This window comes from Parambassis ranga, chromosome 21 (genome assembly GCF_900634625.1).
Source record: "Parambassis ranga chromosome 21, fParRan2.1, whole genome shotgun sequence".
In the NCBI taxonomy this organism is placed as follows: domain Eukaryota; kingdom Metazoa; phylum Chordata; class Actinopteri; family Ambassidae; genus Parambassis; species Parambassis ranga.
Window position 1 is genome coordinate 8,410,615 of NC_041041.1, and position 26,517 is coordinate 8,437,131.

At 38.9% G+C, this 26,517-nt stretch overlaps 5 protein-coding genes and 1 pseudogene across 6 annotated transcripts; 4 read left to right on the plus strand and 2 right to left on the minus strand.

The window, feature by feature from the left end:
- The first annotated feature begins 631 nt into the window (after nt 1–631).
- cd28 (CD28 molecule) lies at nt 632–3,035 on the plus strand. 2 transcript variants are annotated; one of them, XM_028394041.1, is made up of 5 exons: nt 632–732; nt 1,697–1,944; nt 2,064–2,220; nt 2,306–2,460; nt 2,694–3,035. In XM_028394041.1, the coding sequence occupies exons 1-5, from the start codon at nt 717–719 to the stop codon at nt 2,793–2,795; spliced, it is 678 nt and encodes a 225-aa protein (XP_028249842.1). In that variant the 5' UTR covers nt 632–716; the 3' UTR covers nt 2,796–3,035. The 2 variants fall into 2 exon arrangements, with proteins under 2 accessions (XP_028249842.1, XP_028249841.1); XM_028394040.1 differs by lacking the exon at nt 632–732 and adding an exon at nt 766–892.
- A 3,542-nt stretch (nt 3,036–6,577) lies between these two features.
- LOC114426419 (uncharacterized) lies at nt 6,578–8,974 on the plus strand. Its single transcript, XM_028393813.1, has 5 exons — nt 6,578–6,764; nt 6,911–7,037; nt 7,121–7,326; nt 7,995–8,149; nt 8,258–8,974. The coding sequence occupies exons 1-5, from the start codon at nt 6,698–6,700 to the stop codon at nt 8,357–8,359; spliced, it is 657 nt and encodes a 218-aa protein (XP_028249614.1). The 5' UTR covers nt 6,578–6,697; the 3' UTR covers nt 8,360–8,974.
- A 4,309-nt stretch (nt 8,975–13,283) lies between these two features.
- On the plus strand, nt 13,284–15,439 carry LOC114426917 (trace amine-associated receptor 13c-like; annotated as a pseudogene).
- A 1,367-nt stretch (nt 15,440–16,806) lies between these two features.
- On the plus strand, nt 16,807–17,905 carry LOC114426050 (trace amine-associated receptor 13c-like). The gene is made up of 2 exons (XM_028393180.1): nt 16,807–16,979; nt 17,098–17,905. The coding sequence occupies exons 1-2, from the start codon at nt 16,807–16,809 to the stop codon at nt 17,903–17,905; spliced, it is 981 nt and encodes a 326-aa protein (XP_028248981.1).
- Nucleotides 17,906–19,978: 2,073 nt separating this feature from the next.
- Nucleotides 19,979–21,148, minus strand: LOC114426049 (trace amine-associated receptor 13c-like). The gene is made up of 2 exons (XM_028393179.1): nt 20,976–21,148; nt 19,979–20,789 (listed from the first exon to the last, which is right to left on the minus strand). Exons 1-2 carry the CDS (start codon nt 21,146–21,148, stop codon nt 19,979–19,981), a joined length of 984 nt encoding a protein of 327 aa, XP_028248980.1.
- Nucleotides 21,149–23,493: 2,345 nt separating this feature from the next.
- LOC114426051 (trace amine-associated receptor 8a-like) lies at nt 23,494–24,641 on the minus strand. The gene is made up of 2 exons (XM_028393181.1): nt 24,469–24,641; nt 23,494–24,301 (listed from the first exon to the last, which is right to left on the minus strand). The coding sequence occupies exons 1-2, from the start codon at nt 24,639–24,641 to the stop codon at nt 23,494–23,496; spliced, it is 981 nt and encodes a 326-aa protein (XP_028248982.1).
- Nucleotides 24,642–26,517: the final 1,876 nt, after the last annotated feature.

Genomic DNA, 26,517 nt, shown 5'->3' on the forward strand with positions numbered 1-26,517 from the left:
TATGATTTTACAGTTACTGTAAATGGAGCATTAACTGACACAGAAATCTGTCTGATTCTAAAAGGTCCTAAAAGCCTCCAAAGGGATGGTGTTTCTTTGTTATTTGGTCTTTTCAAAAATATAAAAAAAAACATGGAAAAGGAAGCACAATAAGGCAAAATTAGAGAGAAAAGGATGAGAAAAGTTTTCTGAAGAATTCAGAAAATGATTCAGAAAAGGTCCTAAAACAAAGTGTTTTCATACTTTCATGCTGAATTTGACTGTTATGCAAATTCAACATGGAAACTTCAGAAGCCACAGAAATTCAAACTAAATATTCACGCAGAAAAAGTTTCCACATTTGTCTACGTTGCCGTTTTCCACTCAAGACTCATCTGCCAGCAGGCTCAACATTAACTTATAAAAACAATAAATGTTCCCTCTAAGCTAAAATATCTAAACTTATGTGCCCGAAGCAGACTTTGGATGAAAGGCTTTCTGTTGATAGATGGATGGATGGATGTGCTAAAATGCTAGAGTGCATAAATAATGGCAAACTGAAATTAATCTGACTTTTGTGGTTTTCGAGCAACAGGTTGGTTTATTAATATGACTGAAATCAACCCTCCTCAGCGTTCCTGCAGAACCACAGCCGCTTAAACTTGCTTTCTGTCTTTACTGGCAAAACACGCCATCATCACTTCCTGTGCCGTGACAGTTTCCATGAGCTGAAGAGAATGAATGACTATAAAGGTGAGTTTTTGCAGTGTTTTTGTAAAATCTGCTCAGTGTGAGGGTGTATGTGCTCCGCAGCCTGTCCGTGTGAAAAAACACTGTATGATGATCCTGACTCACAGCATGATGGAATGGATTATGTTGGGTGTTCTCAGTCTCTGCCTGCCTGTGTGGAGTAGTAAGTATAATCAGACTTTCATTGATGTAAGGATAAGGGTTTTGGTAGCAGACTGAAAACATCATAATGCAGCTTTAAGGAATTTAAGGAATTCCAGCCTGTTAACATTATTTAGTGGGGACTTAATTGTGTCATTTACAAGATTTACAAGTGAGAAACGTTTGGAAGTTTAATGGACAGTAATTGATCCTCTACAGTTTGGACCACAAACAACGCACAAAGGTGTGAAAGTACCTTAAGTCTTTCTGTAACAGGGAAGTAATACTAATAAGATATCAATTAATGTGTTTACTCATTTTCTGGCTGAGGTCAGATGTTAGGATCAATCAATGCTTCAATGCTGTAAAAATGTAGCTGAACCAAGCCGGATGTTAATTCAGCCCTGGACACAGAAGGAAACAGCTTGCCTGAATATATCAAAGAATCCATTCTAAAAAGAACACAAATAGTAGTAAGGGTAGAATGAGAACCAATATCTATCTTTAACTAAAATCACATTATATATATATATATATATATATATATATATATATATATATACCAGGAACCAGGCAACCAATGTATACCCAGTAATATAGATGATGGATCACCGACATATAATCTACATTTTGGAATCACCTGCTTTTTGTTCGATTAAATTTTGCTTGTGCGTGTGATCCCTGCAGCCTCAATGTGATGGAGCTGCTGCAATGCAGTTAAACCACAGAGTTTCTTTGTTTCATGTCTTAAACACAGAACTAGTGACATGTGGGTGTGAAGCCTTTTGGGTTTTTTTTCTAAAGGAACTTTTTTTTTCTCCGTCAGCTGTGAAGGTGATGCAGCCCTACAGTGTGGTGAGCACAAATGGTATAGCCCAGATCCAGTGCCTCACCCAACCCTCTCACCACCGGACACAAAGAAAGTTAGACAACCAAATCCCACAGTACCCCTACCCTGACCCAGAGGAGCTCCGTGTGACTCTGCTTAAGGGTCTCCATGGCAACCATGAAGTCTGCTCCTCATTCCTCAACCTCACGGAGCCAAGTGCCATGCATGCAGTACGAAAAGGAGAGGTAAGACTATGAATAACGTTGGATGAACCCTCTGTGTCGAGGTTCTGACCTCTGTCACTCCGCCTAACTGGGCGAATCCCATTCCAGAAAGAGAAATTCCAATCCAATCTGTGTTTCAGATGCAGTGCTCTGCTACGGCCAAAGATGGCGCTGTGGAGGTGACAGTTTCAGGACTGAAACCCACAGACACAGATATCTATCGCTGTCAGATACACATCCTTTACCCACCACCATACCTGCAGCACAATGGCAATGGCACACTCATTCATGTACTAGGTAAGGCGACCACGTGAGGTGCTCAGAGCTGCAAACCTTTTTCTTGTAGGCTCACTTTCACTTTCTGCTTTTCATTGGTCCACAGACGGTGCTGACTGTTCTGTGCCCAGTGCTCAGAGACAGAATTTACACCAGGGCGCGGAGGGAGAGGAGGATGAGCCTTCAGAGCCAGTTAGTGTTGCTGTGGTTGGACTGGTGGTAGCGATCACGTGTGTCCTCGCCATCATCATCTACTTCCAGGTCAGAACATTAAAAATAGTATCACAACTGATCCTGTCTGTACACACTAGAGCTCCCTCAGAGTTGGGTTTACTGACACTGGCCTTGACTAATCGAGATGCAGCCTTGGCCTCTCTTACATTTTCTTATGCTGTAATCCTATCACATTAAGACAAAACACTGCAAAAAGTATCCTCATTTATAACATTCCCAGCGCTCTCTGAAGTTTAAATGTTTTTTTTTTTTATTTGCAGACACTCCAGTGTCTAGGAAGGAGGAGGGAGATCTTCAGAGCAGTACCCAGTGTGCAACATAAAGTGGACCCTGCCTCATTTCCTCATGAAATCATTGTATGATGAAAAACTACACGGAAATGTATCAGTCCCTGTGTGTCATCTTGGAGCCACCATGTTCCGAGCAGATTTATCTCTGTGTAGAAGAGTTTTCATTCTATTATTTATCACCTCTGTTATGATGAGGCTCCTTTTGAACCACAGTATGTCTGTGCAGATTTAATGTTTACGTTCTTGTAAACACACATTATGTTAATAAGCTGAGTTTCCAGTTGTGATGGCACCTTCAGTGAATTATGTAGACATGCAGCTGAATACTGTATGAAGTAAAGTTTTTAATCATTATGCTGCATTAACGCTACAGAAGTTATTCATTTACAAAACTTAGGTCTGCTTATTTTGTTGCTGTTGCAATGTTCAGATTTTTTAAAATAAAATTTCTGAATTTTAAAAGTGCATTTCATATATTTGTTTTTTTATTCAAATCATTCAAATTTATAGGAAAATTTTATGAGAAAAGAATTTTCAAATTTATAAGAAACTGACCCCAAGGTTACAAATTAGAAGCTACCACATACACACAAAAATGACAAGTATACTTTCTGAGACCGTAAAGTAACTACACTGGTAGTTTACTTTGCTTCAGGTCAACCAGGCCTGCCGGGGGCACACAATAGAAAGGAGGTGCAACAACATTTAACAATGCTGATTTGTGGTTATTTCGTTATTAATACTTCACAATGAAAAGTATAAGTAATCAGTAGAAGGCAGGAAAAATACCTGGCAATTTCTGAGCTTGCAAACTAAGGTCACATAGAGTGCAAATGTGTGACTTAAGCCTTGAAACTTGCATATTTCTCACCCATAACCTACCCATGTTTTAGCCCTGTAATGTACACTGATGCATGTAACACTGTAATACTATGTTGCAGACTCCAGAGGCTGCTAGTGGATCTTTAAACTGATCTGTAAGAGTCTCCTGACTATTTCCTCACAGATAAAAGGCTGAAACCTACAGAAAACATAAAACCACAGACACGTGCATGTACAAGTAAAATTATCAGTTCAGCAATAGATAGCTGATGAAAAGTGTCCTACTTTTGTAACAGATGTGACTGTCAGGTTCCTGTTTCTGTGATTTTCTGGTTTCGAGAAGTAGGTCAGGAAGAGCTTGCTGGTGGATGTTGGCTTTGACCAACCAATACACATAAAGCCGCCATGCTCTTCTTCGAACTATTAAAATGCTGACTACTTTATCTATCCTCTGATGGCTTCTTCCAGCAAGATAAGATGTTGCAAAGCCCAATGAATCTAAATGCATGATGCTATCATGTCAATATGTCTGAAAATGTTTGAGTTTTTGACACCTTGCTGAATTTCTGCCAAAGAAAATGAAAGCAGCAGTAGTTGCCAGTAGAGGATAAGATCACATAGATAGATATTTAATCAGGAGAAGTACTTTCAAGTTCACACACACACACACACTGTATGAATGTGAGAAAACAGATTAATTAACATGATGTTGCACACATGGTCGACCACCACATTTCTATTAATGAGCACAGCAATTTCACTTATTTATAGATAAAATGTATTTGAATATATATACTTTGCTTTTAAACAATGTTTAAAGAGTTTTGATCATACTTCTTTTACATTGTTCCTGTAAATTAACATTTAAACGTGTAAAAAATGTCCTTCAGACATGATTTTACTGCCATCTCAGGATTCTTTTGTCTTTAGTCAAAACGTTTTAGAAAAAAAAAAAACCTAAACTAAATGATTGCAGTGAAAATGGACTAATCTGATCAGAAAACAGACCTTAGGCTGCTAATGTTGAGTGTGTCTGCGGTTGCTTTTCTCATTTTACAGAAATTAAGACAGGATGCGGTCTGCTGACTACAGTTATTGCATATAACATCACAGGTTTTTTTTTTTTGTTTTACAGAGAGGCTAATATGTTTACTACTGTTCAAAAGTTTGGGGTCACCAGGTCAGTTCTATAGCTTCTCTGATCAGCATAACGGTTCAGTTGTGCTAACATAATTTCACAGGAGTTGTATAATCATCAATTAGCCTTTTAACACGATTAGCTAACACAATGTATCATTAGAACAAAGGAGTAATGGTTGCTGGAAAAGGGCCTCTGTATAACTTTGTATATATTCCCTTAAAAATCAGCCTTTTCTAACTAGAATAGTCATTTACCACATTAACAATGTCTAGACTGTATGTCTGATTACTTTAGTGTTATCTTCATTGAATCTTCATTTAAATTAAAGACATTTTCAATTGACCCCAAACTTTTAAACGGCAGTGTACATCTGCAGCAGTACCAAAAATATGTTATGCCTCATCAGAAAAATTAAGTTCCCTCTTCTTTCCTACTAAACAGATTGATATAAGCATGATAAAGATGTAGGCCGAAGCAAATACATCAGACTGATCCTTTCCTGTTTAGAATGATCCACCAGGTGTTAATGCATCAGAAAATATAAGCCAGAAACAAATCAATCATCAGACTGATGATCAATCATCAGAAAGTCCCAATGCCCTTCCTGTGTTTGTAATCTTTACCAAAACTGCAATTGCACAACACTGACTGAAAAGAGCTGAGCTAACTGTAAAAGGGCTGCAAGATCTGTTGACCCTCATTAGAAAAGCCTTATGACTTGAAAAGACCCAATACTTTACCCAAAACCTAAAAAAGTGTGCTATTTAAAGTGTGCACTAATCAAATTATTTCACTAAACCCCCCTCTCTTACGCACGCCTACGTGTGTGTGTGTTTGAGTGTGATCTGTCAGCACAGCAGTCAGTCAAATGAACTTCCAAGTTTGTTCCACATTTCAAAGAATTGTAATGACAGCTGGCGAGCTAATTCTCAGCTAACTTTAGCTTATCGCTACAGCATATTTTCACAACACTGCATGGATGTGCTGTGTGTTCCATCCAGTTCATATGTTACTGCCAAATGATATATGCTGTTGTAGACACACAGACAGATGCATGCAGAGGACACAGACTACTGTGCATGCTTTGTTATCAACGCTCAGTCTCTAAGAATTCAAAGCAGCCAACGCATCAAAATGCATTCTGTCCAAGTATTCGAGCAGTACACAATAAAATGAATATGAACTCACTGTTAATAATACAAAGAGCAATTTCATGCATGCATTTTATGCATGACTATGATTTACTGCCATCTGTTTTCTAGCTTAGTTCTTGTACAGATGTTACAGTGAGTTGTCATATTACAGCCTTATGGTGTACAAATGACTGACAAACCTTTGCTCTTTTACACATGCATTGTAGAATAGGGCCCTGAAATAACAGACTAACTTGATATTGTGGTCCTCATTATAGTGCTATAGAAATTGAAAATATTGGCTTCTTTTTAACTAAAGAAATGTCTTCATGAAACGGAGGGGATAGTAAAGTTTGACTGGTGGAGACATAATAAGCTTCAATAATGTCCCAACAGGTCTATCACTCTGTAATGTCTGTGAGGCTGGTCAGTCAGAATCAACAGCTCAGATCTGCTGCTGGAGTGGAAAGATTTTTTTTGACATCTTGGCCACCTTTGTACAAAAAAAAATAGAATAAATATTCATAAATCACAATTGCCACAGTGATTTAATCGTGTCTGAGGGTCAACATGGAGCAGTATTTTCAAATTAAACCTTAAGCCGTGTTAGTCTGTGTTAGTTTATGATGACACATACTTTCTAGAGTTTTCAACTGAACGAAACACATTTCCTGCATGAAAACAAAAAGAAGTGACTGCTGCATGACGACTACAGGAAAGACTGACGTCTAGAGACACAAACCAAAACCCACGGATCTGACTCTAGATAACACAAGCTTGCCATCTCCTTCTTCCTGTCCAATAAATAGTGTAGTGCTGGGACGAGGCAGGTGTTTTACCAGCGGAGTTTACTTTGTTGTGGCAACAGGATCACTGAGATGAACACCTGCAACTTCAACCTCTTCTTCATCCTCACCGTGAGGTTCATCTTCTACCAAAGTCATGGTAAGTTACTCAATTCCATCATCGACTGACCAATCTATATTTTTTATCTGAAGATTGATGTACAAATATTAAATGTTAACACTGTTTACCTGTTCAGTGAAAATGGACAGAAAAAAGCTGAATCATCCATGAGTTTCATTCTATAGGTTTTCATGTGATCCAGCCACAGAATCGGACTATAAATCCAGACAACTCTGTTACCATCAGCTGTGAACATGACTCAACAGCACCTGACAGTTCAGTGGTAGATGTTCGACTCTACAGAATAAATCCGTATGTATCCTGCTGTCATGTTATTTCCAACAGTGATCTATGAAATGAAAACAGACAATAATGATTTTTGTGTTCATTCTCAGGAATGGGCAGAAATTTATCATATATCAAAAGGGGATGAAAAACAGTAAGAACATCCTCATGTATTCAGAGAACTCCAACAAGTTTATTTTCATCATGCTCAACAATGTTCCAGAGGCAATAAATGCAACATATGAGTGTGAGATCACGGTGCAAGAAAATGAAATAGATTACACCAACAGAGGAAAGCCTACCCAACTACTGCATGGTATGTAAAGAATTAAGCACACAATAATGTACATTAGATACATAATGGGAATACATGCTACAGGTGAAACAGTCAAAGACGATCATATATAGAAAGGTCTGTGATGATAACAAGAGATAAGGAGATCTGACTCGAGGTGTGATCACGCCTTCATCGCAAAATGTGATTCAAGATTCAGATTCAAAGTGTTTATTGTCATATGCACCTAATAAAAATATGATGATGATAATGATAAATATGATGAAAATTCACCTACATTTCCCCAGCTACAGGTGTCCTCTGTTAAACAAAAAATACAGAAATAAATAACACATAAGAAAGTATTTCTCAGAAACTTTATAACAGTTTGAGCCTGCGTTTCTTTGGTGCTTTGGCAGTTTGAATAGAGAGAAAAAAACCGGAGTCCACATGTGTCACTCCATCTTCACAAAAAATAGCATTATCTGATAACAAAGCTTATCTTATATCCAGGCAAGACAGGATGTTTTCAGGGTTGTAACTTACTCGACGACTCTTACAACAGTAAAAACCAAGTCATTGTTCTATTATTGTTATTATTGCTTGCACTGTTTCCTTACTGGGTTACAATGTGAAAGTAAACCAATCTGGTTTTGACGGTATAAACCACCAAAACAAGCACAGGAAATGACCTCTCTATGGTTTTTAAGGTGAAAAGAAAACAGAGGAGAGATGCCACCCTCCCCCTTCATTTCCTCCACCCCGTCCACAGCCTCCTCTGCTCAGATGGATTCTGATTGGTCTGCTGGCCCTGATGTTCCTGTACAGCACTTTCATCACCTGTTTCTACATCAGACTGGTGATGGTAATATGTCACATCTGTTTGTCTCTGTTTGATTACATTTTTCCCAAAGCAAGCATTTAAGAAACAAGTTAGTGCTTCAACTTCCTCCTCCCACTGGTTATGTTTCAGAACATCAACAATGACTGCGAGGACTCCACCTATGTGGAAATGAGAAAAACTCCTGTGCCAAGAAGTCAACACTATGAAATACACGCTGCTTATTGCTCTTAACCACTGGCCTCAGGCTGAATCTATGAAAATATTGATGTGTATGGATGTGTTTTACCTTTGTTTTTGAAAACCAGTATATTACTGTGGAAAAACTGCAGGGGGAGACAGGGGAGCCCACGCTGACTATTCCACTGCATTTCTGGTTGGATTTAATCTAGCAGCATCATAATTAGTTTCATATTCATTCTTATTTTGTTAATAATCTTTCATGAACCCAATGTTCCATTATGTAATGTACTTTATCTTTTTACTATGCTGGTTATTTGCATGGTCACATTTAAATGATTATTCATTTTTTTATGATAACATGTTTTGCTAGGCACCAGTTACAACACAAGACAGCTTGTATCACTTAATTGGACATTTACTCTGTGTTTTGCACACCGTAATCTACTCCTAGAGTGGATGTGGAGGTGTAACTTAAGGCAACATAAATCAAAATTAAATATCATGTTTGTTTGATATAATACTGACAATGAACAAAAGGGTGAGAGGGCTCATTTTTGCAGACTTCTGTAGGTACAACACATTTTAAGTAGACAAACATCTGCAAACGGTTTGCTTTGAGCTGATCTATTATTTGTTCAACTGAATAAATAAATAGAGTTTTTGTCACATTATGAAAAGCTCATACTAAACACAGTAGTGGGACAGTCTTGATAATCACACGCTCTGAACAAAAAAAAAACAAAACAAGAAAAAGGCCTATGAGCTGTTCTCCAGAAAGATTATAGCTGATGCTGCCTGAGAAACACAACAGAATCTCCTGCCATTTGTTTAAAACATTCCAGCTGTCACACCCAAACATGCAAACTGCTGCACCTCATGACCAAAGTACTAACAACAGCACTTGCACATACTTTTAAAATGAACTGCATTCATACACTGCTCAAAAAAATAAAAGAACACTTCAACAACACAATGTAACTCCAAGTCAATCACACTTCTGTGTGCAGCAGGACCGCTAGCTCCTCCTTTGTGTAAAGAGGACCAGGAGGATCACTGCCAGGGCCCTGCAACATGGCCTGCAGCAGGCCACTAATGTTAATGCATATGCATGTTTCTGCTCAAACTGTCAGAGAGTGGTATGAGGGCCTGACATCCACAAGTGGGGCTTGTGCTTACAGCCCAACACCGTGCAGGATGATTGGCACTTGACAGAGAACACCAACATTGGCAGATTCACTATTGGTGACCTGTGCTCTTCACTGATGAGAGCAGATTCACACTGAGCACATGTGACAGACATGACAGAGTCAGGAGACGCCATAGAGAATGTTCTGCTGCCTGCAACATCCTCCAGCATGACCGGTTTGGTGGTGAGTCAGTAATGGTGTGGGGAGGCATTTCTTTGGAGGGCTGCACAGAGATCCTCAGACCCATTGTTAGACTATATGCTGGTGCAGTGGGCCCTGGATTCCTTCTGATGCATGACAATGCTAGGCCTCATGTGGCTGAAGTGTATCAGCAGTTCCTGCATGATGAAGGCATTGATGCTATGGACTGGCTTGCCTGTTTCCCAGACCTGAATCCAATCAAGCACAGCTGGGACATTATGTCTCTTTCCATCCACCAACACCAAGTTGCACCACAGACTGTCCCGGAGTAGATGCTTTAATCCAGGTCTGGGAGAAGATCCCTCAGGACAACATACGTCGTCTCATCAGGAGCATGCCCAGGCTTGCAGGGAGGTCATGCAGGCACGTGGAGGCCACACACACTGAGCCTCATTTTGACTTGTCTTGAGGAATTTCCACTCAAGTTGGATCAGCCTGTAATGTGATTTTCCACTTTCATTTGGGGTATGGTTCCAAATCCAGACCTCTATGGGTTAATAATTTTGATTTACATTAATCATTTCTATGTTTTGTTCTCAACGTATCGTCCACTATGGAATGAATGAAGATTTTCAGCTTGAATATTTTTCTTATTGAGACCTAGGATGTGTTATTTTAGTGTTCCGTTTATTTTTTTTGAGCAGTTTAGATAACTGCACCAAGGTTTCCTGCATCTGTGAACCTTTGCACACATAGGAATCTCTCTAGCAGTGCATTTTGATACCTGCAGCCAGTTGCAGTTGTTCAATTTAGCAAACTCTTGGCAGATAAGACTACACAACTTTCTGTAATCAGATTAGACAGTCTTTGCAAAGAATACATCCTTGTCGGCCGGCAGAAGTCTCTATTTCATTTTTCACCAGAGCAGAAAAGTTTCCACAACAGTCACTGCAATAAATTATTGCTGTGGCTTAGTCAAGACACACAAAGGGTTTATCCATAATTTTGCAGCATATGATCAAAATGACATCCAAAAAACAGCTATATTTAAAATGATATATTTACACATTAAAAGTATAGGACGTGGTAACCACATTTAAATTGATGGTTTAAAACTAACAGAAGAGTCAGCATTTCAATATCCTGCAGCAGTGGACCGTGAGACGCCGGGTTTTTTTCTCTGTTTGTATTCTCTTCTTGTGATTCACAACATCTTCTTGCCATTCAAAACATCCTGCAGGTACAGACAACTAATCCGACGCCAAATGCACAATGTGCACCATTAATAAAAGGCTGTTTGTTTAGATGAAAAGGTCAACTATGCAGGCACGTTATTATGTGGCATTTTTTTGACAGCTGCACAAGGTGAAGACACAGCATGAACTGATAACATCCTCATAACATTCAGAGATGTTGTTTACTCTTGTAATTATACTCTCATATTTAATGAGTGTCTTTTCTCATGTATAGGACTTGTTATACATAACTTATTGTACATGTAGGCTGCACAATCAAGTGTAATACATTATAATGAAGACAGCCACAAAGTTTAGAATAACATTAACTTCATAACTCAATGAAAACACTGCAGGTTACATCATGTACATGCATTTGTGTTTATGTGTCCATGTGTTTACTTAGAATTGCAGATGTTTTTGTTAACACCTCTGATTGGATTGATCCCACTGAGATGATAGTAATCAAGAAAGTGTGAATCCTTGACGGGAGCAAATCATAAGAGAGCCATTAACTATACAATGTTTGTTTTCTCAAGTGCCCGTGTGGGTGCGTGCATTGGTGCGTGTGTGCGCGTGCGTGTGTGTGGTGTGTGTGTGTGTGGGTAAGAAAGCAATGTCAAGGAGATCAAATTGTGGTGGTTTTGTTGCATCTGGTCTGGTCAGCGCCACAAAAACTCAAATTCCTTTCAAAATGATTTTCAGTAGTAGTAGTAAAGTAAAAGCCCTTCATCTATCTTAGGAGTCAATGAATTTAAATTATGAGAGGTCATGCATCAGCCGCATAAAATCCAATGTAAATGGCAGAAAGAAGGCATAATAATAATAATTGAAACCTTTATTAGTCCCACAATGGGGAAATTGCTCAAGGCAGCCCAGCAAAGAGCGCCATACACCAGTGAGTACACTGGAGGCTATGCAGGTAAAGTGTCTTGCCCAAGGACACACAACAGTGACTAGGGAGGAGTTGGGATTGAACCACCAACCTTCCGGTTACGGGACAACCCTGCTATACCGCTGCGCCACTGCTGCCACACATGTACCACATTTATGACATTATACTGTTTGTACTCATTTAAGTCAAAATTACCATCACTATTTAAAAGCTCACCCAAGCATGAACCACAGATTACATAGGTACACTATAATATTTAGAGCATTTTGGATTTTGGCACAGGGTATCTGAGAGAGCTGGTACTCACTGTTAATATGCACTTGCACAGGCACCAGAGTCTAGCACAGAAAGATCAAGAACTGACAAAGGGATACTTGCTAGTGAGGTCATCTGGACCTAGGAAATCATCTGCCCCTAGGCTCCCTGGTTCTTGTACCAAGCTAGATTCATTTATAATGCATCTTTACTAAATGGCACATTCTTACATGGCCCAAAAATGACAAACGGTTAGGTTTACACCAGATGTTCCAGCACATCTGGCCGTTCAGTCCATCCTCCTCCTGTTACTTGATGATCAAACCTGCAAAATTAAACAGGTTGGAGGGGTGGTTGGTAGCACTAACTAATGTTAGGAGGTCCTAGGGTCACAAAGATGCACAAATCCTTCAATAACAAACTGGGGTCAAATGTGAGTCAACACTTACCTGGTATTTGAATCCAAGATGACAGTACACTTAAAAGCAGTAGCTTGTTTTTGTGTTTTAAGTGTATTGTATTTGGCCTAGAAACTCTAGCACTGGAGCCTCAGATATATATAAACGAGCCAAACGACTTGGCATCAAAGGAGCTTTGTCAACACTGCCCCAAGTGAAGAGGTTCAAGAATGACAGAATCTCAATCACAAGTAAAGCTGATTCATGCTGAATCATCTGTAATGCAGATAATTTACCACTAAAACGGTTCAGCAGGACTAAGAGACCACACATCTGTTGTTTATACAGACATGAAATTGACATAAATTGTCTGCAACTTGGCAATCACTGGCTGAGCTATGAATTAGGCCATGTTCACCGATTGTAGGGGTGAACATTCAGGCCTAAAACCTCTGACAAGTTAGCTCCACAGGGCTACAGGGGTACACAGATCATTCTACTAATGGTAAATTCAATGACCATAGTGATTGGCAGCCAAGTAACATGACAATAATGTGGCTAAGGCCACAGTTCTCGGCCAGGAAATAGTGATTTGATTTCTTCTTACTGGGAGAGAGTCTCTAAATATCAAGTGAACAGGTTAAAGCATCCTGAAGTCATGGTTGCACGTGAGGTAGGTAGATTGGTCTGGACATAATGCATTCAGTGTGCTGAACAAAATAGGTGGAATATTTATTACTATTTTAATAACTACAATGCAACCCCTACAGAGACTGATAATGCAGGAGCAAAGGCGTGGCATGGGAGGATGGTGGTGAACCAGCTGTATATCAAAGAGGTTTTGTCAGACAACTTCTTGCAATGATGGAGGAAACCGAACTCTGCTTTCCACAGCTATTCAACGCCTCCTGCAGGAAGCCAAGGCGCCCTTACTTTGAGGTCATGCTCATTTACATTCTGCTGTCCTCCATCTCTCTGCTTACTGTGATTCTCAACCTGCTGGTCATCGTCTCTCTTTCACACTTCAGGTATATATATATGGCATTTTAGTTTTTTGTGCTTCTGACTAATTATTGATAACAAATAAATGTTTTTTTCTTGCTCCTCAGGCAGCTCTGCACTCCCACCAACCTTCTCCTCCTCTCTCTGGCTGTCTCAGATGTATTAGTGGGCTTCCTCCTTTTGTTTCAGATAACTCTCATCGATGGCTGCTGGATCCTAGGTGACACGATGTTCTGTATCAATATCTAGCATACATTATTACCTCTGCTTCAGTAGTAACTTTGGTAATAATATCTATTGATCGCTATGTGGCCATTTGTTACCCTCTGCATTACTCCAGCAAAATCACACAACAGAGAGTGAAGATCTCTGTGTGTCTATGTTGCACCTGGTCTATTGTCTTTCAGAGCGTTAACTTGAAAGATAACCTCAAACATCCTGGCAGGTATAAATCCTGTTTAGGAGAGTGTGTGAGTGTCACTGATATTATTGCTAGATTTGCTGATCTGACTTTGACTTTCATTCTTCCCATTACTGTGATTGTACTTTTGTATATGAGAGTTTTTGTAGTGGCTGTGTCTCAGGCTCGGGCCATTCACTCACACGTTGCAGGCAGCAATCTCCAGGGATCAGTGACTTTAGCTATTAGGAAATCTGAGATGAAAGCAGCTACGACTCTTGGTATCATTGTAGTTGTGTTTCTAATATGTGTGTGTCCTTTTTTCTGTGTAATTCTCACAGGCCATGGCAGCTTGCTAAACGCTTCATCTGCTACCTTTGTTATTTGTTTGTTTTACATGAACTCTTGCCTAAACCCAATCATCTATGCCTTCTACTACCCCTGGTTCAGAAAATCAATTAAGCTCATTGTTACACTTCAGATACTGAACCCTGACTCCAACCAACATGCTGTAGAGACACTACATAAGAGCTTTAATGTCAACAGAAAATTGCACCTCATTTCACATTGTGTCATGGATGTAAAAGATTTTAATATGTGGATGGCAAGATCTGATCATGTGCAAAAATGTTTTCGATATCTTATATTAGTTGTTTTATTTAGAAAAGAATCTACTATAATCTTTAATGTAATCAAAATTTGATTGCACATAATTATATAATTGTATAATTGTATTTACCCGTTAACATTTCTAAAGCTACAACAACAACTAAAAAAATTCATTTATTATCCCTGGATATCTTTAATGTCTGTGTATGTGTGTACGTGTGTAAAGCTTGGCCCAGTTCCGGTTTTAATTCACTAGGGTTTATCAATGTTCATAAAAGCTGTCTGACTGGTGAAGCATCATAACATCATATCATCATATTTAGTTCAGTAACCTCTGCAGTAGGCAAACAGCAATATTTACTCACAATGATAACAATTACGTCACCAAATCCTTCTATAAGCTCCACCATATTTTTTCCTTTCCAAAATGTCTGAAAACACATTTACTAGAACCTGAATTTGAAATTCTCCAGACTCAAAAGAATTAATGAAATTATGTTGCATCCAAACAGACATACAGTCCTTTTGGGTTTTAACTAAAATAATATCCTATCAGACATTTGTGGGAACATTTATCACAGTTCTTTTACCACAATTCTTGCAGCATGTGTTTTGAAAGGTGTTAAAAGTGGAGTTCTGACCAAACAATATTTATAATAATAGTGTGCAAATATTAAATCACATACACACACTTACTGTATGTCAAAAAAAACACATAACAGTGCTTTCATATTTATGTTGTGTTCCTTATCTTAATTCAGTGCATCTATTAGATTAAAAAAACTATAAACACATAATGTACCAAATGCATTTTTACTTTTATATTGTGCTACATTAACAAATCAGTGCATCACAGTGCATTTGACCGCATGATGGATGTTAATAAAACTCATGAACTAAATTAAATGGTGCTTAAAATATGGTGTTTGGATAAAAAAAAAACAAAGTTTGTGATTTGCTTTTGATTTCCATGCATCTTTGTGAGCAGAATGGATACTATGACATATGACAGGCAAAAAAGGATGGAAAAGAGAGAGAAAGAGAGAGAAAGAAAGAGAAAGAGAGAGAGAGAGAGAGAGAGAGAGAGCGAGTTTCTGTACAGGCCACATGGACATATGAACTGTTTTCCTAATCAACTGAACAGTGGCTTGCTCTTTTGCACAAATAATATTAATAGATTATAACTATGGGGGCAAATAGTAGGCAATGGTATGGGAGCACTTGATTTGCTTTTGAAGTATTTATACATTCAATATATACCTGTTGATCTTTGCAACAAAGAGCTTCAAACTCAGAAGGGTGCTTACAGCTGTCTCTAAAGATACACATAGTATACACATGTTGTGTATAATGAACACAAAAAAACAAACACAGATGCATCAGCACAGTCTGTATCTTTGGCCTGAAGGCAATGAATGTCCCTCAATCGGGTGGCTAAAACAACTCATCAGAATTAGCAGTGGTGGATGAGTATCCCTCATGGGAATAAAATCACTGACAAACCTGTAAAACCAGTATTTCAACAGCCAAATATAGACTATGAAACCTGTCTTACATCTCAATTAACATGTTAACCTAAACAAACTATAATCCTGCTGCTTGATCCTTTAATAACTATCTGTCAGTGGTTCCCATTCCACTCTTTTCTAGGTAAAGAGCCGCACCTCTCACAGCACTGTGTTTTTAAACACCTTTATTATTAATTACAAAAAAACTCACTGATTCAGTTGCACAGTCAATACGTTATTTTAGTTACTTCTGCAGTAACAAGCTCGACAATTTTGAGAAATTCGTCTTTTAGCATTTTTAAATCTATTATTTTACACCCTACATACCACAATGCCTCCAATTCAGCTGTTGGCTTGATGCAATACAGCCATGAGTATGACTGACATGGGCATAAAGGCCACTAAAAATTAGCAGCATTGCTCCAGGCTTTAATTAAAGACGCTCAGCTTCATGTTCCTTGTGGGAAAGTTGGTTTCTTTTATGAGAGTCCTTCATGACCTATCACAAACATCAACATGGTTATGAAACTCGCCCTGAACAACACATTCCACATACACTGCATTCAAATCACCACAGAAGGTGTCGGATATGTGAATAAAGGTTGTTTTAATGCCATAGTATAAAAAAAACCTAAAGTTCCATTTTACTCAGGTTGAAGGTTTCAGACTTTTGTAAATGAGATCTATACATGCATTGCTTTAACTCTCCTTACACAGTGACCTAAAGGTAACTGTCAGTACCTCATAGGCCTCATCACGTGAGAGGGACGAGCCACGTGGACAAAGAGAAGGAATAAAAGTGTTGACAAAGACATTCATCAGACAGAAAGCAGGCAGAACACAGTAGCTTTACGTCTTCTGTTTAATGATGAATACTCTTGAAGAAGATGAGCTCTGCTTTCCACAACTCCTCAACTCCTCCTGCAGGAAGATCGTACGCCCTCACGCCATATCCATCCTCATTTACATTACACTGTCTGCCATCTCTCTGATAACTGTGACTCTTAACCTGCTGGTCATCATCTCCATCTCACACTTCAAGTAATGTTATTTATTAAGAAGTGAAACTAATGTGTTTGCATTTGAGTAAAATGTTTCATCTAGTGGAATAATAATTATTATTACAGATAACCAGTGTGTTGCTCTCTTGTGTCTCCAGGCAGCTCCACAACCCCACCAACATCCTGCTCCTGTCACTGGGTGTCTCTGATTTCTTCGTGGGCCTCCTCTTTTTGTTTCAAATTATGCTCATTGACGGCTGCTGGTTCCTCAGTGATCAAATGTGTGCTTTGTATGTGGTTTTGGACTACATTATTACATCAGCTTCAATAGGAACCATGGTGCTGATATCAGTGGATCGTTATGTGGCCATTTGTGACCCTCTACATTATCACAGCAAAGTCACCGAAAAAAGAGCAAAGATCTGTGTTACAATGTGCTGGATTGGAGCTGCTCTCTGTCACAGCCTGCTGCTGAGAGGTAACTTACAACACCCAGGCAGGTATAATTCCTGTTCTGGAGAATGTGTTGTTGTCGTCGACTACATTGGTGGATTTATTGACCTTTGTGTATCCTTTATTGGCCCTGTTACTGTCATTGTAGTTCTCTATGTGAGGGTGTTTGCGGTGGTTGTGTCTCAGGCTCGAGCCATGCGGTCTCACATTGCTGCCGTCACCCTTCAGGATTCACTAAGTGTAAAATCTGAGATGAAAGCAGCCAGGACGCTTGGTGTGGTTGTTGTTGTGTTTCTAATATGTGTATGCCCATATTTTTGTGTCACACTTACAGGCCATGAGTCTTTAGTCAATGTTTCAACAACTGCCTTTGTTATGTGTCTCTTTTATTTGAATTCCTGTCTGAACCCTCTGATCTATGCCCTGTTCTACCCCTGGTTCAGAAAATCTATTAAACTCATTGTTACACTTCAGATACTAGTGCCTGGCTCCTGTGAGACCAGCATAGTGTAGAAGTAGTGTAGTTCAGTGGAATATATTTTAAAAGAGATGTGGACAAAGAGTGTTTTAATTTTTTTATGCCGACATAATGTGCACAAAAAAACAGTGTTTCTGTGCTTAAAATTATTTTTGTTATTGTAAAGTCTAAATCATGCAGGAAGTCTGTTTATCACCTGACAGGTTATAATTGAATATAAAATATATTAATACAATAAATGCAATAAAATAGATCCCAGCATTAATATGCATGTTACTAGCAGCTTCTTTTTTAATATGCATAGGAATAGTAAAACTAAAATTGTAGTTAGTGAAAGAGGAAGTAAAGCTACCGTGCCTGCTTCAGACAAAAAGCAGGCACGGTAGCTTTACTTCCTCTTTTCAATGATGAATAATATTGAAAAAGATGAGCTTGGTTTAGCAAATCAAATATTGAATTTTTTAGGTTTATTTTTTAACAAAATTAGAGCATTTCACCCAACTGCCACAGACAGTCATCTATCCTGATCCTTCAAATTTTCCTGTTTCATCCAATCCCTGCTCTACAGCATATTTACTTGTTGTATGGATCAATAAAAACAGTGGGTATTTCTAACCTAATCTACTACTTTTATTTAAGCATCACTGGTAGATGTGATCAGGTGCAGGTGCAGTGAAGAGATGCATGCTGAGTTTTATTCTTGAGAGCAAGAATTCAAGTCAGTTATAATTCTCATAATTCCAATAATAACTGATGAAAAGCTTAAAAGCCTTCCTAACCTCTATTCCTATGTGGGATCTTGTATAGAAATATTTCTAAATTGTGTTTCGGCACTTTACAATCTGTAAAGCCTGACCGCCGAGCAAGCGCATGTGTTCTATTGTACTACTATACTCTTTGTCTTTCCTTGTCTCCTTCACGTCTCCCCCTCTAAACTATAATTAGCTTTAGGTTACATGTGTTGTGAACACACAGCACTGCCTGGGCCCACACCTGTTCACCAGTCTATTCCACAGAGTTGAGATGTATAGGAACAACTTGACAAACAACCTGACAAGAGATTTCAGGCTACACACTTACAGAGTTGTTTTGTTTTTGTACACTTGGAGCAGCGGCCAAGCAAGTAGGCCAGTAATAAAACAAAAGTAGTGATATGAACCTACTATACCAAGCAGCCAGTTCTGTTAGAGGGAAACATGAACAGGTACTATATGCAGAAAAGTCTGTGAGGTTGTTTTCAGTATAAAGACACTTTTGCAACACTTTCCAGTGGTTGACAGGCCATAATAATACATAAGCTAACTGGCTTTTTAGACACAGTCATCAATCTAGAGGAAATACTGGCCAGAGAACCCTTACTGAGTCTTGACAGTTTCAAACGTTTATCTGCAGTTGCTGTCACATGCAGTTTATCCTGACAGTTTATAGTATAATATAAAAACATAAAAGGTTTAAACAACAAATGCAATAAAATTGATTCCTGCATGATTATCTACCAGGAGCTGCTTTTTGATTGTGTAGGGTATTAGTAAATGAAATACTGTGGTTAGTAATGTGCCCCACACCCACCCCGCCCCCATCATTTGAATTTTCTTTTTTTCCCCTCCAGACTGCTTTGTGTTAGATTCCCATGTGTTTCAATTATGTGAAGCATGAAACACGAAGCATGATTTACACTTGATTTCTCATTCACTGCGTGAAACACAAAGCCATATCAGAAATGAAAATATTTATCATACATAAAATCCAAATATTTTACTCATTTACGTTCAATTTCTAGTTCAATTTAATTCAGTTTTATTTATACAGTGTGCTTTACAGTCAAAATTAGCTTTACAGAAACCCAGAGCCTGACCCCTGAACAAGCAGTTAAAGCAACAATGGCAAGAAAAAAATCTCCCCTTTAACAGGAAGAAACCTTGAACATGACCTGGCTCATAAGTAGGGACCAGAGAGAGAGAGAGAGAGAGAGAGAGTCCTCCTGATGCAGGCTTTCTGACTCATAGCCTTCCTCACAAAAATTAATTGTGCATAATATTAAAGTGCTTCTATGATAACAACAGAAATGCCAGCGATTAAGAGACTGATTCAGTGTGTCTTCACTCTCTCTACACTATGCTTGCCTCACTGGTGCCAGGCTGCAGTATCTGAAGTGTAATAATTAGTTTGATCGATTTCCTGAACCAGGGGTAAAATAGGGCATAGATCAGAGGGTTCAGACAGGAGTTAACATAGAAGAGACACATAACAAATGCAATTGATGATGTATTGAGCAAAGCGTCCTCTTGTGCAAATGTGACACAGTAGTACGGACAGAGACATATTAGAAACACAATAATAACAATACTAACTGTCCTGAGGGCTTTCAATTCTGATTTCTTTGCATTCACTGAACCCTGAGGGGCAGCAGGACCAATTTGAGACCGCAAGGCTCGAGCCTGAGACACCGCCACCACAAAAACTCTCAAATACAGAACTATGATGACAGTAATAGGGATGGTGAAGGAAAAAACAACATCTGCAATTCCAGAAAAATAACCAACAACAACCACACACTCTCCAAAGCAGGTATTAAATCTGCCTGGGTGTTCCAGGTTATCTCTCAGCAGCAGGCATTGAAAGACTATAGAACATATCCAACATAGTAAAATACAGCCTTTTACCCTGTTTTGTGTGACTTTGCTGGGGTAATGCAGGGGATCACAAATAGCTATGTAGCGGTCAATTGATATGAGCACCATTGTTCCCACTGAAGACGAGGTGATAATGTAGTCTAAAAGAAAATACAGAGCACACATGAGGTCACCGAGAAACCAGCAGCCATCTATGAGCATAATCTGAAACAAAATGAGGAGGCCCACGAAGAAATCAGAGACAGCCAGAGACAGGAGCAGGAAGTTGGTGGGAGTGTGGAGCTGCCTGTAGACATAAGAGAGCAACACACTGATGATCGGACAACTATTATTCAATGAGATAAAAGCATGAGTAAAAATCAAACACATACTGCTACTTAGCCCAATTCATTTCAAGATCAATTCATGATCTTTTACATCAAATGTGTAAATGTTTACAACAAGATTATTGAGAGATAAAACAGTTGACTACTTGAAGTGCGAGATGGAGATGACGACCAGCAGGTTAAGAGTCACAGTGATCACAGAGATGGTAGACAGTGTAATGAAAATGATCGTAGATACTGAGTGAGGACGCATATTTTTCCTGCAGGAGGAGTTGACGAGTTGCGGGAAACAGAGCTCAGCCTCTTCAAGAGTATTCATCATTAGAGCGAGCTCTGACTGCGGTCTGTTTGAAGCTTTGTCATATAACTGATTTATTTCTCTTCCCCTCCGTCGCTCCTCCCCCTTTCTCTCTAGTGGGAGGTTGTCTTCAGCACTAGCAACTGAAGTCTTAGTTCTTAAGTTACTTAATCTATTATTATCTGTTTCATCTTCCCTTAATTTTCTTTCATCCAAAAGATGCATCTTCTGTATTTTACAAAAGCATCACTCAGCCAGGGTGAAAGGTGCAGGGTAAAGGCTTTAATGCTCATGACTTTAGAATCAGAATCAGAATCGTGTTTATTGCCATGTAACTGAAGAGGATTCACATTACTAGGAATTTGCCTTAGTGATTGGTGCATATATAAAACATAATAATTAACATGAAATAAGATAAAACTAAGATAAAAATAAGGTAAATAAGATAAAATAAGGTCAAGTAAAACAAGGTAAATAATGTAATCTAAAAGTAAGGCTATGAATTGACATGACATGACTTTACTTGCCCAAGAGGCACCAGTCCTATACCATGAAATCTTTATTTATGTATAGCATTTCTACTAAGTGCCACCAATAGTGCAGCAAGGGGAAAGAGGAAAAGTGCCTCACCCAGGGTATTTGCTGTGACACCTGTGACACAGCCTTGAGGTCCACAGTATTTTGACAATATGTTTGTCTGTTCAGTGTTCTGTCTGCCTAGAGGCAACAGGATAACTTTTTTCTGATCAACACAAACATTATAGTCCAAATCTGTCACAATTGCATGAAGATATCTGTTAAAACTGAAACATTATAAACATTTACACATTAATTAAAATAAAAACCTTCCTGTTTGTTAAAGGTTATAATTAGTTATAACTACAGTAAAGCCATTTTTATGAACATCCCTGAATTTTGCTGCAATATGTTTAGACTAATAGAGGACCTCACATGATCCTCTAAGCAATTTCACTCTTCTCTTTTACCTTTCTTTTCTCAGGTCTACATCTATGTGCCGCTCTTGTATGTCTACACTAAGCTTCTGAACTTAGCCCAGGTCCAGTTCACAATGATGTGCCTATCTTGAATGTCAGCCTAAATATCTTGTTCTAAGGTCGTACAACATTGCTGTACTATCAGTGGTGGAGGAAGTACTGAAGCTTGGGACTTAAGTAAAAGTACAAATAACCAGCAAAATATATACTTAAGTAAAAAGAAGAAGTACTACATCAAGTATTAAAAAGTAAAAGTACTAATGCACTGAATACATATATTTGATTTCCATTGCAAAGGATATTTGAACAGGTTAAAATAATCAAAGAAATCATCTTAAAATTAAAATGGACAATGTGTAGTCAATTTACATTTTCAGTCCAGAAGCAGCTATGGACAGGTCTGTGTGTCATGAAGCAGGCTGTGGGCATCAAGGGAACAAAGAGGCTGCTAATAAAAAACAGGCATTTACCATTTTTACCGTGTAAGTATTCCTGCTGTAGATTAATGATTTGATTAATGTTAATCAGACATTAAAGGTAGGGTAGAAGATTTCATTCTGATGCACTTTTTGTTAAATTAGTGTAACTTCTCTTTACAATCCGATAGCAACTAATTAGTTTGGCAGTTTCGCATTAAAACAAAGAATATGAATCATCTGTGGAAGCTATAAAACGCTAAAAACATCAGCCAATCTTCCGGGTGGACCCTGCTCGGAGTATTGGCTGGTTGTCACTCTCTTCCTGCTCTGCGCACACCAGAGAAGTACGTGCATGATGGCCGAAGTCACAGACTGCAGCTCGTCTTCAGGTAATGCACATTATAGAAACACAGCTCGCAGCGTGACGCCATCTTCATGTCTGACCTCACATCAGACCAGCAGTACAGTCCAGCACAGCTGGATGAACACAACTGTATTCATAACTGTACTTGTAACTACAGACATTGTAAAAATGTAGTGGAGTAGAAAGTTCAGATAATAGCTGCAAAATGTAGTGGAGTAAAAGTATAAAGTGTCCACTATTATTTTTACTTACGTAAAGTATAAATACATAAAAAAAATTACTCAAGTACTTTTATATCTGCAACACCAAGCTTTCTGCTTGTTCAGTGACTACAATAACCCATAGCCTGCTTTGCTCATGCTTACTATATACCTCTCTCAGCGAGTTTCTAGGCAAAAGTCATTGTCAGCAAAGCTGTGTTTTTCTCTTTACAGAGAACATACTCAGAATCTGATGACATATTCAATTTGGAGGCACTCTGATTCACATTCTGAGTCAAATGAACTGCAAATACTATAAAGACTTAAAAACAGGAATAAAAGTGTACAGCAGAAGCCCATATAGACTGAATAAATATGTCTCCAGTGTCTACAGTATGCTGGACTCACAAGAGCCAGGTTTCAGTATCTGCAGTGTAACAATAAGTTTCATAGATTTCCTGAACCAGGGGTAAAACAGGGCATAGATCAGAGGGTTCAAACAGGAGTTAAAATAAAAGAGACACATTACAAAGGCAAGAGATGAAGTACTGAGCAAAGCATCCCGGCCTTTGAGTGTTACACAGTAATATGGGCACAGACATATGAGAAATACAACAATAACAACACTGACTGATTTGAATGCTTTCAATTCTGATTTCTTTGCACTTATATTCGCTGTTCGAACTGTTGCAACTTGAGACCGCATAGCCCGAGCCTGAGACACAGCCACCACGAACACTCTGAGATACAAAACTACAATGACTGTAACAGGACCAATGAAGGAAAGTATAACATCTGCAATTCCAGCTACATAACCGACAACAACCGCACAATCGCCAAAGCAGGAATTAAATCTACCTGGGTGGTCCAGGTTATCTTTCAGCACCAGACACTGAAAGACTATAGAACATATCCAACACAAAGAAGCACAGATTTTTGCTCTGTTTTGTGTGACTTTGGTGGGGTAATGCAGGGGATCACAAATAGCTATGTAGCGGTCAATTGATATGAGCACCATTGTTCCTACTGAAGCCGAGGTAATAACGTAGTCCAACAGAAAATACAGAGCACACATGAGGTCACCGAGAAACCAGCAGCCATCTATGAGTATAATCTGAAACAAAATGAGGAGGCCCACGAAGAAATCAGCGACAGCCAGAGACAGGAGCAGGAAGTTGGTGGGAGTGTGGAGCTGCCTGGAGACATAAGAGAGCAACACGCTGATTATCTATATTAACAGTTATCATTTAAAAAAACTAAAACAAACAAAAATACAAACTTTTTACTGTTCCCTCGTGTTGTTCTACATCAAACATTTCTAAATAAGCTACCAGATTTAAAAAGAGATAAAATAGTTGACTACTTGAAGTGTGAGATGGAGATGATGACAAGCAGGTTTAGAATCACGGTGATCAAAGAGATGGTAGACAATGTAACATAAATGAGAACTGATACAGAGTGCGGCTGCATGTTCCTTCTGCAGGAGGAGTTGAGGAATTGCGGAAAGCAGAGCTCAGCTTCTTCAAGAGTATTCATCATTAAAATGTGCTCTACCTGCTTTCTGCCTGAAGCTTTGTCATGTAACTGATTTATTCCTCTTCTTCCTCCATCGCTCCTCCCTGTTTTTCCTCTAGTGGCAGATTGCAACTGAAGTAGTTCATTAATCTATTTTTGTCTGACCCTTCTTCCCTGACTTCAAACCATCAAAAACATCACAATCAACAAACAGCCATGGCCATGATGTGCAGGGCAAAGCAAATGAATAGGTTTGTGATGACAACACAAAGACCCACAACTTTTTTCTGCCCGTGAGGCAGCATTCCCAATTGTGCCATCAATTGTGGGGCTATTCAAGGTGCTTACCTGCCTTTGAACGTAAAATCAGGTCAAGTGTCTTGCCATAGAGACTGTGGTATGTACTCAAGAACCAGGCTTAAGTATCTGAAAGGCATAAGCCTGAGCCAGAGCCACATATTACTTTGGGCTTAGCCTGCCTGTCTGTGTGTAGACCCTCCACCAAGTTCCTTCTTATGAGTTATTAGGATCATTTTCTGCCACTACACTGTTTGGACAATGTGTTTGTCTATTTCTGAGGGAAACGGCATAATACATTTATCTGATTAATACTACCATCATAGGCGTGATAAGTGATGACTACAACAAGATATCCATGCATTCATCTATTCCCCACACTGCTTCTAGGTTGCAGTAGCAACACCTGATCCAACTCACCACCAGATGGTGATCAGTTCAGAGATGCTCCTTTTTTACCCAAAGTGTCCAGAACATATGGCCTCAGGTTAAATGAAACAACTACAAAATCAATCAAGTGAAGTGACATTTTACTTTCCCTTCTAGGAAGTTGCCCTTTTGTGGCAGAAAGGCCTGTGTGGCCTATTGAACCTATATGTTGTCTGGAATACATACTCATGGTAAGGCCTCCAAAGGTAAAAAGGTTCAGGGGTAGAAATCCAGACAAACAACCCATAAAGTGACTCCTATGAAAAAAAGGGAATAAACCATAGCGTACCTTGCCCAAAACTGGAACCTACCCCTAGACTAGAGGGTTGAGTTTTTCAGCGAGTCAAGGTCCCAACAGAACTCTATGGGACTTAGACTGAGGGTGTTTTCACACTTGGTCCCTTTCAGTCCTTTAAATGAGCTCAGATTGATGGCTCAGCATTTCCTTTGCACATATGTGAACACTCCAACTGTACCCAGACCCTTTTAAAATAAACGGTTCACTAAAAAGTTTCACAGTACGGTTCACCTAATCCGCACATTGTGAACACAAAGCGCACCAGGGTCACTTTGCCTTTTTTCACAGTGTGTTAACCTCCTTTACCTGCCGTATTGACTGTAGCCGGTGAAAACTCAGCGGTAGAGAAAACAAACATCCAAAGCATGGCAGCAGCAGGTTGTAGTCGTGGCAATGAACAATAATTATAACAAATATAATAATAATTATATGTATAATTATTAAATTAATAAGTATAATTATATAAAGCATAAACAATGACATTTTTATAAATAAGTCACTTAGACATCCAATAAACAATAATTATGGCAATAAATAATGTAATCTCCTCAATCACTTTTTGTGCTTATATGTAATATGAATAACTTTTTTTTTCGTATGTGCATTAATTTAACCAAAAGTGAACACTACCCAGAATTCAGTGCAGTGGGGGTCTGAGAGCTCTAGAGGACCTGGTGTGAACAGAAACAGGACTGAGGCCCCAACAAATCTGAACTTGACCAGAAAGAAAACCTGGTCCTCTCTGTAATAAACTCACAGTCTGAACACAAAAAGAACTGAGACCTTTTTGTGTTGGTCCACTTAAAGAGGACTGAGTTTGGTTCTTTTTTAAAAGGGACCAGGTGTGAAAACACCCTGAAACAGTAATGTGGA

Coding starts and splice junctions, on each gene's coding strand:
- cd28 (XM_028394040.1), top strand. CDS start 817: ATGATGATCCTGACTCACAGCATGATGGAATGGATTATGTTGGGTGTT. Junction 2,221..2,305: donor CACACTCATTCATGTACTAG/GTAAGGCGACCA, acceptor ATTGGTCCACAG/ACGGTGCTGACTGTTCTGTG. Junction 2,461..2,693: donor CCATCATCATCTACTTCCAG/GTCAGAACATTA, acceptor TTTTATTTGCAG/ACACTCCAGTGTCTAGGAAG.
- LOC114426419 (XM_028393813.1), top strand. CDS start 6,698: ATGAACACCTGCAACTTCAACCTCTTCTTCATCCTCACCGTGAGGTTC. Junction 7,038..7,120: donor CGACTCTACAGAATAAATCC/GTATGTATCCTG, acceptor GTTCATTCTCAG/GAATGGGCAGAAATTTATCA. Junction 7,327..7,994: donor GCCTACCCAACTACTGCATG/GTATGTAAAGAA, acceptor ATGGTTTTTAAG/GTGAAAAGAAAACAGAGGAG.
- LOC114426050 (XM_028393180.1), top strand. CDS start 16,807: ATGAATACTCTTGAAGAAGATGAGCTCTGCTTTCCACAACTCCTCAAC. Junction 16,980..17,097: donor ATCTCCATCTCACACTTCAA/GTAATGTTATTT, acceptor TTGTGTCTCCAG/GCAGCTCCACAACCCCACCA.
- LOC114426049 (XM_028393179.1), bottom strand. CDS start 21,148: ATGAATACTCTTGAAGAGGCTGAGCTCTGTTTCCCGCAACTCGTCAAC. Junction 20,790..20,975: donor ATCTCCATCTCGCACTTCAA/GTAGTCAACTGT, acceptor TTATGTCTACAG/GCAGCTCCACACTCCCACCA.
- LOC114426051 (XM_028393181.1), bottom strand. CDS start 24,641: ATGAATACTCTTGAAGAAGCTGAGCTCTGCTTTCCGCAATTCCTCAAC. Junction 24,302..24,468: donor ATCTCCATCTCACACTTCAA/GTAGTCAACTAT, acceptor TTATGTCTCCAG/GCAGCTCCACACTCCCACCA.